This window comes from Chiloscyllium plagiosum, chromosome 7 (assembly GCF_004010195.1).
Source record: "Chiloscyllium plagiosum isolate BGI_BamShark_2017 chromosome 7, ASM401019v2, whole genome shotgun sequence".
NCBI classification, from domain to species: domain Eukaryota; kingdom Metazoa; phylum Chordata; class Chondrichthyes; order Orectolobiformes; family Hemiscylliidae; genus Chiloscyllium; species Chiloscyllium plagiosum.
Window position 1 is genome coordinate 97,115,168 of NC_057716.1, and position 11,515 is coordinate 97,126,682.

Genomic DNA, 11,515 nt, shown 5'->3' on the forward strand with positions numbered 1-11,515 from the left:
GAGCGGGAAGTGGAGGAGATGCGGTGGAGGGCACCGTCGACCACGTCGCCTTCCTGACCTGCAGTCTTCTTCTTGTCCTCTCCGCCTCCATCCTACTCCGACCTATCACCCTCACCTTGACCTCTTTCCACCTATCACATTTCCAACGCCCCTCCTCCAAGTCCCTCCTCCCTACCTTTTATCTTAGCCTGCTGGACACACTTTCCTCATTCCTGAAGAAGGGCATGTGCCCGAAACGTCGAATCTTCTGTTCCCTAGATGCTGCCTGACCTGCTGTGCTGTTCCAGCAATAAAGTTTCAGCTGAGTACTAGAATGCCTTGCCTTGTTATTTCTTCCAAAGTGCATCATCTCACACTTATCTGGATTAAATTCCACTTGCCACTAATCAGTTGATCTGACCAGCCCATCCATACCTTCCTGTATTCTAAGGCCATCACCTATTTACCACACCACCAATTTTGATATCATGTGTGAACTGACTGATCAACCTTCCTCCATTCAAGTCTAAACCATTAAGATCTATCACAAACAGCAAGGGCAACATATCTAATCCTTGTAGTACCCCACTGGACACAGGTTCCCAATCACAAGAAAATACCCCTCAACCGTCACTCTCTGCTTCCTGCCACTCAACCATTATTGCATTCAATTAGACAAAATTCCTTGGATCCCATGGGCTCTTCCCTTTGCTATCAATCTTCCATATGGAACCATATCAAGTAGATTATGTCAAATGCATTGCATGGCCAAATAGTTTGATTATGAGCATCTAAAACCTTCCAACATATGACAATCACAGGCCATGAGAATGGGAGAGATTAAGCTGAAGAAGGGCTTATGCCCGAAACGTTGATTCTCCTGCTCCTTTGATGCTGCCTGACCTGCTGCGCTTTTCCAGCAACACATTTTTAAGCTCTGATCTCCAGCATCTGCAGTCCTCACTTTCTCCTAATGGGAGAGATTAACCTAATCACGCCCTAGACATTTTCTGGCAATATAGAGGCTAAGTAGGATGGTTTAGCCAGAACACAGCTGCTCTGATTTGTTCTTTTTCTTTGGTTTTCTCCCTCTTTTCCTCCCTTTTGATGTTTATTTCTCCTCTTCTGTCTACTTGGACACTCGGTCACGGACACCCAGCCTCGGCCTCTGACTGCCGACCACCGAAGCGGGGTTGGTGGTCAGCAGCCCAGTGTGGTGTCAGTGGCACAATGGGGCAAGATGTCAGCCAGTGGTCAGAACATGTAGAGGTCCCCTGAGTTGATCTGCTGAGGAGACCTCTCGGAGAGAGACGGTGATGTTTGTCTTTTTAACTTTGCTTCTCATTTTTCTGACGTATGGTCATCCTGTGTATAGCTGTAATGTAACTTTGCTTTCTTCATTTCTCTATTTTGTAACTAAGGATTGTACCCAAGATGGCTCTATGTGTTGGTGATATTGTTATACTGTAACTAATCTTGTGACTGAAGAAGCTGTACCGAGGTACCTTTGTACCTGAGATGGTACCGTAACTGGTGACTTATAAACTTTTCAATATACTCATTTGAGAACATGTGGCTCAGTGGTTAGCACTTCTGCCTCATAGCACCAGGGTCCCAGGTTCGATTCTAGCCTCGGGTGACTCTGTGTGTTGAATTTGCGCATTCTCCCCGTGTCTGTGTGAGTTTCCTCCCACAGTCCAAAGATGTGCAGGTCAGGTGAATTGACCATGATATATTGCCCATAGTGTTAGGTGCATTAGTCAGAGGGAAATGGATCTGGGTGGGTTACTCGTCAGAAGGTTGGTGTGGACTTGTTGGGCCAAAGGGTCTGTTTCCACACTGTAGGAAATCTAAAGGCTTGATCAAGTAATGATGGCAAATTTCCAAAGTATATAAGGAAACCAGACAGATTGATGGCTTCATGGCTCTCAATGCTGATGCTAGCTTTTTATTTATGAATTTAAATTTAATGAATTACAGTTATATTTCCCAGCTGCCATGGTGATTCTATAAACTCGCCTATCTGTATCATTAATAAAAACACAAAGTGTTGAAAAACTCAGCAGGTCTGACTGCATGTGGAGAGACAGTAACAGAGTTGACGTTTTTGAGGACAGTACGACTTCTTTGGAACTGACAGAGAGCTGGAAAATTAATCTTATTGGGCTTGAAATATTACCACAATTTCTCTCTCCGAAGTTACTGACAGACCTTCTGTGTTTCTCCAGTAATTTCTGCTTCTATTTCAAATCTCCAGCATGCACAGTACTATTTCTGCATCACTAATCCCAGCCTATAGGTTAGTAGCCCTGTAGCATGGTGGCTTAGTGGTTAGCCCTGCTGCCTCACAGGGCCAGGGACCTGGGTTCAATTCCAGCTTCAGGCAACTATCTGTGTGGTATTTGCACATTCTCCCCGTGTCTGTGAGGGTTTTCTCTGGGTGCTCTGGTTTCCTCTCACAGTCCAAAGATGTGCATGTCGGGTGGATAGGGCATGCTAAATTGCCCATTGTGTTCAGGAATGTGTAGGTTAGGTGCATTAATCAGGGGATGCATAAGGAATGGGTCTGGTTAAGTTACTCTTCCGAGGGTTTAGATTAGATTCCCTACAGTGTGGAAACAGGCCCTTCAGCCCACACCGACTCTCTGAAGAGTAACCCACCCAGACCAATTTCACTCAAACCAATACACCTAACACTATGGACAATTTAGCATGGCCAATTCACCTGACCTGCACATCTTTGGACTGTGGGAGGAAACTGGAGCACCCGAAGGAAACCCACGCAGACACAGGGAGAATGTGCAAACTCCACCCAGACAGTCACCCGAGGCTAGAATCGAACCTGAGACCCTGGTGCTGTGAGGCAGCAGTGCTAACCATTGTTGATGTGAGCTATTTGGGTCTAATGGTCTGTTTTCACACTATGGGGATTCTATAATTCTATGACATAACCAGCGTGTTACTGTACTCTGAGAGGTTAAATATGACTCATTTTCAGGGGTGTAGGTAAAGAGGTGTGGGGCCAAAATGGACAGCTCTTTCCCAGAAAACAGAGCTTTCTCCTGTGCTCTAAGACTCTAGGATCTGCAGCTTGCTCTCGCAGGGCCAGGAATGACTGTAGCTGTAACTCTGACAGCTGCTTTGTGGTTTGCCACAACCACTTTCTTTTCTTCCACTCCTGACCTCCAAAGTCAACACTTATATCGTTGAACACACTTATGTTAAATGTGTCGTCCAATTTGGATAGAAACGTTTCCTTGCCACATGCAGTACTTGTCTGACATAATGGAAATTGACCACATCAATCAAGAGTTCCAAACATTGCAGCACATTCTCAAATCTTTCCTCTGAAGCCCAGTTGTCAGAAATTCAAGGAACTGTCACTCAGCTTGGCAGCCAGTCAATAAAATAACAAACCTATTCGTACAAGTTGCTGCTTTTTCCATGAGCCCATGAATAAGCAATGGCAGCTGGATGTTAAACTGAAATACATTGCCCATCTCAGTGAAGAAATCTAAGGAACAGATCCCCCCACCCAGCCCTTGCCCCATCTGTCCTACCTACAAATAGCTGGCTGTTGAGCTGTAAGTGGATGTGTCCGTCATCTGGGGCCTCTTGAGTCTTGCTTGGCAGGTGATCCACTTGAAGAGATGCCTCTTTGATATTTCGCTCTGCTCTGACATAATGCCACTGGTTGTTGTTCAGATGAGTGGATGACTTCACAATAACCTCCGATGGCCCGTTACCCACGTCGAATGAGAATAGCACTTCCATCGGGGCTATAAAATCACACATTGTGGTGTTAGTCTCCGAAATGAATGTCCTGTCTGCGAAAAGTACATTGGTATTACAAAAGAGAGCATTTAGATATTTAGGTAGTCTTTTTCAGGGCCTCAGGATGTTACAGCCAATTAGGTACTTTTTGAAGTGTCGTCACTCCAGGAATTGCGACCACCAATTTGCACACAGCAAGGTTCCACAAACAGCAATAAAATAATGTTTTTACTGGGTCAGTCAAGGGATAAATATCAGCCAGCTTATCAGAGACAAAATCATTGCTCCTCTTTGAAAGAGTGCCCTGGAGTTATTTGCATCTATCCAAGAGAGCTTCGGTTTGGCATCTGATCCGAGTGACAATTCTCCAATAGTGTAGTACCCCTTCATTACATACTCAACCTTTGACCACTGTGCTCAATTCTCTGAAGTGGGACTTGGCCTCACCAGCTTCTGATTGAAAGTTGGGAGCATTGCCTCAGAGTCAAGTCCACACTTGAGTGTAATAATGACAATGTTCATCTAAACTGTGACTTGCAATGGCCACAAATTGCCAGCTTAGTCTAATGGCTGCACCACTACACAGATGACCACAAACTCATACTCAGACCATCAACTGGACTGACATTTTATGCAAAGCTAAGGGAGTACTGTTTCTCCAGATGAAATACCCAATTGAAGCCCTGTCTGTCTACATGCAGATGTGTGTGAGCCGCATAGTATCAACAAGCTAGTAAGACAAGAGCCAAGTTAATGTCCTGGGGATGTGGATTAGAATCCCTCCATGATAGATGATGAAATTTTCATTGGATTGCCATTAAACGAAAACCCAACGGGTTCACTGATGCCCTTTAGAACAAAGAACAGCACAGGAACTGGCCCTTTGGCCCACCAAACAGCGCTGACATAAGATGCCTTTCTAAAGGAGGCAGTGGCCTGGTGGTATTATTGCTAGACTATTAATCCAACGACCCAGGTAACGTTCTGTGGACCTGGTTTCAAATCCCACCAGCAGATGGTCGAATTTGAATTCAATAAAAATCTGGAATTAAGATTCTGAGGATGACCAGGAATCCTTTGCCGCAAAATTCCATCTGGTTCACTTTGGGGAGGGAACAATGCCATCCTTACCTGGTCTGGCTTACACGTGACTCCAGAATGTATGTTGGACCTTTTCTCTCTCCAAGATCTGTATCCCTTTATTCCCTGTGTATCTATATATCAGTCAAGATGCCTCTTAAATGTTGCCATTGTATCTGCCTCCACCACCTCCTCTGGCAGGCCATTCCAGGCACTTACCACCCTCTCTGTGAAAAGTCTGCCTGTCACATCTCCTTTAAACTTGCTCCTTTAAACCTTCAACCTATGTCCCCTAGCAATTAACGTTTGTACCATTGGAAAAGGAGACCAATTATCCATTCTGTCAAGGCCTCCCAGAAGTTTGTAAACCTCTATCAGATCACCCCTCATGTTCAAGTGAAAACAAACCAAGTTTGTCCAATCTCTCCTCAGAGCTAATATGCACCAAATCAGGCACCACCCTGGTAAATTGTTTCTTGTACCCTATCTAAGGCCTCTACATCCTTCTGGTAGTGTAGGAACCAGAACTGTACATGATGTTCCAAATGTGGTCTAACTAAAGTTCTATACAGCTGCAACATGACTGGCCAATTTTTATATATTGTATGCCCTGACCGATGAAGGCAAACCTGCCATATGCAGGTAAGCTTAGTCAAGATTAGAGTGGTGCTGGAAAGGCACAGCAGGTCACACAGCACCTGAGGAGCTGGAAAATCAATGTTTCGGGCAAAAGCCCTTCATTAATCATTCCTGATGAAGGGCTTTTGCCTGAAATGTTTATTTTCCTACTCTTCAGATGCTGCCTGACCTGCTGTGCTTTTCCAACACCACTCTAATCTTGACTCTGATCTCCAACATCTGCAGTCCTCACTTTCGCCTATATGCCTTCTTGACCAATCTATGCACTTGTGTTGCCACTTTCAGGGAACTGTGGACTGGTATGCCTACATCCCTCTGTATATTGATGCCATTAAGGGTTCTGCCAATTATTGCATACTTCCCTCTTGCATTAGATCTTCCAAAACATGTCACTTCGCAGTTGTCTGGATTGAATTCTATCTGCCATTTCTCTAACCAAGTCTCCAACCAATCTGTATCCTGCTCTACTATCTGGCATTCCTCCTTACCATCCAGAGCTCCCCGAATCTTTGTGTCATCTGCAAACATACCACTGGCATGTGAGGAAAGATTGGATTGACTGGGCTTGTACTCGCTGGGATTTAGAATAATGCAGGGGATCTTATAGAAGCAAAGAAAATAATGAGGGGAATAGGTAAGATAGAAGCAGGAGGGTGAATAGGTCTGGACACATTGCTGCGGAAGTCCAGAACTAGGGGTCACAATTTAAGAATAAGGGGTAAGCCTTTCAGGACTGAGATGAGGAAGAATTTCTTCACTTAGAGATGAGGAAGAATTTCTTCACTCTCCAACAGGAAGCTTTCGGGTTCAGTTCATTAGATATATTCAAGCTGGATGTGGTCCTTGTGGCTAAAGGGACCAAGGGATATGGAGATAAAGCAGAGAATGAGATACTGAGATTGCATGATCAGCTATGAGCATATTGCATGGTACTACATGCACGAAGGGCTGAATGGCCTACTCCTGCATGTATTTTCTATGTTAATCAGGCCATCCACATTCTCCACCAAATCATTTCCATTCATCAGGAGTCCCAGCACTGTTCCCTGTAGTACATCACTGGTCACAGATCTCCAGTCAGAAGAAACACCCTTTTACCACGACTTTTTGTCTTCTATGATTAAGCTATTTTCTGTATCCATCTTACCAGTTCACCATAGATCCCATGTGACTTCACCTTCTGGGTTAGCCTGACATGAGGGACCTTGTCAAAAGCTTTTCTGAAGATGATGTAGACAATATCTATTGCTCTGCCTTCATGAATCATCGTTGTCACTTCCTCAAAAAACTCAAGCAAGTTTGTGAGACACAACCATCCCACACAAAGCCATACTGCTTATTGCTAATAAGTCCATATTTTTCAAAATGTGGGTAAATTCTATCCCAAAAAATCTTTTCCAGTAATTTCTCTACTGCTGACACCAGGCTCACTGGCCTGTACTTTTTCTCTCTCGATTATCCTTGCTACCCTTCTTTATACAAAGAAATGACATTAGCTGTTCTCCAGTCTTCTGGGGTCTCTCCTCTGACTAATGAGGTTACAAGGCCCCAGTAGTTTCGTCACTTGCCTCCCTCAGCATTCTGGGATGGATCCCATCAGGCCCTGGGGACTTGTCTACCTTAATACTTTTCAAAACACCCAACACCTCCTCCTTTCTTGTATTGACATGCCCTAGAATATCAACATACCCCACCTGAGACTCACCATCCACTATGTCCTTCTCCTTTGTGAATACTGATGCAAAGTATTTGTTAAGGACCTCAATTGATTTATTTCACTTCATACATAAATTCCCTCCTTCGTCTTTGAGTAAACCTGCATTTTCTCTAGCTACCCTCTTGCTTTTTAAAGATGGATAAAATGTCTTGTGATTTTCCCTATTCCTGTTTGCCAATGACATTATATGGCCTTTTGCAGCTCTCCTAATTCCTTGTTTCAGTTCTTTCCTGCTATCTTTGTATTCTTTGAGGGCTTTGTCTGTCTTCAGTTTCCTAACCCTCATATAAGCCTCCATTTTCTTTTTGACTAAGTTTGCAATTTTTCTTACCATCCTTAACCTTGATTTTCACAGGAACATGCTGGACCTGAACTCGAATCAACTGGCCTTTAAATGATTCCCACATGCCTGATGTAGATTGACCCTCAAATATCTGCTTCCAATCTATAATTCCCAGTTCCTGTCTAATATTCTGGTAGTTAGCCTTTGCCAAATTTAATACCTTCACCCAAGGACTATATGATCCTTAGGAGAAAGTGAGGACTGCAGATGCTGGAATCAGAGCTGAAAATGTGTTGCTGGAAAAGCGCAGCAGGTCAGGCAGCATCCAAGGAACAAGAGAATCGACATTTTGGGCATGAGCCCTTCTCCAGGAAACCTGATTCCTGAAGAAGGGCTCATGCCCGAAACGTCGATTCTCCTGCTCCTTGGATGCTGCCTGACCTGCTGTGCTTTTCCAGCAACACATTTTCAGCTCTATATGATCCTTATCTATACGTAACCTAAAACTTAGAGAATTATGGTCACTGTTTCCAAAATAATCCCCCATGAAAATTTGGTCACTTGACCGGCTCATTCTCCAATACCAGGTCTTATATGACTCCTTCCCCAGTTGGGCTATTTACATATTGTTTCGAAAACCACACTGGACACACCTAACAAATTCCTTCCTATCCAAGTCCATGGAATTAAACAAATCCCCCAGTCAAAATAGGGGAAATTAAAATCATGCACCCAGAAACCTTTTCACATTTGTTCATCATGTGTCCACATATCTGTTCTTCTATCACCAATTAGGAGGGCTGTAGTACTATCCCATCAAAGTGATTGCACCCTTCCTATTCCTGAGCTCTACCCATCTGGCCACGCTGGATGAGCTCTCCAACGTATCCTCCCTCAGTACAGCTATGATATTGTCCTTAATTCGCTCCACTTCTTTTACAAGCCTCTCTATCTCACCTGAAACATCAAAGTCCTGGAAATCTAAGCATCCAATCTTGTCCCTCTTGCAACCAAGTCTCTTTAGGGTAGGACAATCTGCTATCCTTACCTGGTTTGGTGGATGTGAGACTTCAGACGCACACAATGTTAATTAGAGATAGGCAATAAAATCAGACCTGGCCAGCAATGTCCATATCCCATGAACAAATGAAAACTAATCCCATGGCACTAACTGTAGTCTGATTGAGGGGATTTCACAGCCCCTTTGCTAATATCTAAAACCAATCAGATGACAGTTTGCAGGAGAAAGTGAGGACTGCAGATGCTGGAGATGACAGTCAAAGAGTGTGGTGCTGGAAAAGCACAGCCAGACAGTTAGCATCCGAGGAGCAGGACAGTCGACGTTTCGGGCATAAGCACTTCTTCAGGAATGGTGACCGGGGGGAGGGGTGGAGGCTGTGGGGAAGGTAGCTAGGAATGTAATAGGTAGCTGAAAGTGGGGGTGTGATGATAGGTCGGAGAGAAGGGTGGAGCGGATAAATGGGAAGGGAGATGGACAGATAGGACAGTTCAAGAGGGCGGTGCCGAGTTAGAGGGTTGGATCTGGGATAAGGTGGGGACAGCGGAAATGAGAAAACTGGTGAAATCAATATTACAGTTCATACCTCCCTATTCTAGCACTGTTGGCCCAGCAACCTCTATGGTGCATAATGTTCTGCCAGTGTGAACTCTGCCATACATCTGGTTTTCTGAAGAACCCATAGTGCTTCAACCCAGAATTGGATTGACAAGTAAAGATTCATTGCATTCTCAGCTTTCCATGTCATTTTATGTTGCATGGCCATCATGGCCAGCACTGGTTAAAGATGTGACCTCTGGAGGTTTGGCAAAGCTGCCGTTCTGAGGCTGCTGAATTACGGAGGTACAACCTATAACTGATTATTTGTCAGACAGCTGTTTTTTGGAAAACTGCCCAATGCAATTTGATGACTTCATAAAACATAGAACAATACAGCGCAGAACAGGCCCTTCGGCCCTCGATGTTGTGCCGACCTGTGAACTATTCTCAGCTCGTCCCCCTACACTATCCCATCATCATCCATGTGCTTATCCAAGGATTGGTTAATTCTCCCTAATGTGGCTGAATTGACTACATTAGCAGGTAGGGCATTCCACACCCTTACCACTCTCTGCGTAAAGAACCTGTGTCTGACATCTGTCTTAAATCTATCATCCCTCAATGTGTAGTTATGTCCCCTCGTACAAGCTGACATCATCATCCTCGGAAAAAGACTTTCACTGTCTACCCTATCTAATCCTCTGATCATCTTGTATGTCTCTATCAAATCCCCTCTTCACTAAAACAATAGAATGGTGCTCATCAATAAGGCAAAAGCCTGTAAGTGCTTCGGGATGCCCTGAAAATGTCCAAAGTAATCTCTAAAAATGTGAAATAAAAACCGAAAGAACTGAGGATGCTGGAAGCCAGAAACAAAACAGAAATTGCTGGAAAAGCTCAGCAGGTCTAATCTCCAGTTCTGAGGAAGGGTCAGGACCTGAAACGTTAACTCTGATTTCTCTCCACAGATGCTGCCAGACCTGCTGAACTTTTCCAGCAATTTGTGCTCTTGTTATAAAATGGAGTACAGTGTACTTTGTGCAGTTGGCATATGATTGCAGTAACAATGGCCTATTCATATTGTGTTTGAATGCCTTTTGGATAGAGGATTACTGAAGGAAACATTATACAGTAGTCTATATTTTTAGCAAACAAGATAGCTTAAAGGGAAGATGACACGTTCTCTGTGGTTTTCTACAAACAGGATCATAGGGACATGGGAAATTGAAGCAGGAGTAGCCAATTTAACCCCTCGAGCCTGTTCTGCCATTCAACTGATTCATTGTTGATCTTTTTCCTCAAACTCATTTTTTCACAAGATCTCCATGTCCCTCGTTATCGCTCACATGGAGAAGTCTATCAATCGCAGCCTTAAATATACTTAATGACTGAGCTTCTATTGGCTTGCTGGGATAGATTAACAGCTCGAGTGAAGAGATTCCTCCTCATCTCAGTCCAAAATGGCCTCCAACTTATTGTGAGATGGTTGATTCCTGTATCTGGAACCCCTCAGCTCCCTTACTCTAACTCTCTCCAACCAGACGAAACGTCCTTCCTGCATGCATCCTGCTGAGCCCTATAAGAATCCTGTACGCTTCAAGAAGATCACATCTCACCCCTTTAAACTCAAACATTTAGAGAAATATACAGCTCTCAGTTGAGGTCCAGTGTGTAATGAGTTAGTTTAACTTGAGCAATGCAATATAGTGCTGTACTCAGCCTCATTATCCAATGAGGAAGGAGCAGGCAGGAGCGATGACTGCCCAGTAAGTTTTATGAATGGCTGCTGGGTGACAATTGCATCAGTTTCTCTATGACAGCCAGCTGCTATCCAATTGCCCAGACTTGGAGTGCAAGTTCATAGCTCCTTGAAAGTAGAGTCGCAGGTAGATAGGATAGTGAAGAAGATGTTTAGTATGCCTTATTGTTCAGAGTATTGAGTACAGGAGTTGGGAGGTCATGTTGTGGCTGTACAGGACATTGGTTAGGCCACTGTTGGAATATTGTGGGCAGTTCTGGTCTCCTTCCTATCGGAAAGATGTGTGAAACTTGAAAGGGTTCAGAAAAGATTTACAAGGATGTTGCCTGGTTTGGAGGATTTGAGCTATAGGGAGAGGTTGAATGGGCTGGGGCTGTTTTACCTGGAGCGCAGAGGCTAAGGAGTGACCTAATAGAGGTTTATAAAATCATGAGGGGCATTAATTGGGTAAATAGACAAAGTCTTTTCCCTGGGGTGGGGGGAGTCCAGAACGAGGGGACATAGGTTTAAGATGAGAGGGGAAAGATATAACAGAGGCAACATTTTCATGTAGAGAGTGGTACGTGTATGGAATGAGCTGCCAGAGAAAGTGGTGGAGGCTGGTACAATTGCAACACTTAAAAGGCATCTGGATGGATATATGAATAGGAAGGGTTTGGAGGGATATGGGCCGGGTGCTGGCAGGTGGGACTAGATTGGGTTGGGATATCTGGTCAGCATGGACGG

General features: G+C 44.2%; 1 protein-coding gene across 1 annotated transcript in view; it reads right to left on the bottom strand.

The window, feature by feature from the left end:
• The window catches only part of LOC122551782 (contactin-associated protein-like 5), a 1,086,426-nt gene that overhangs the window by 290,857 nt on the left and 784,054 nt on the right, over window positions 1-11,515 (bottom strand). Inside the window, exon 17 of the mRNA XM_043694246.1 lies at window positions 3,540-3,758. Coding sequence (XP_043550181.1) covers window positions 3,540-3,758 — 219 coding nt within the window. The remainder of the gene's footprint in view (window positions 1-3,539; window positions 3,759-11,515) is intronic.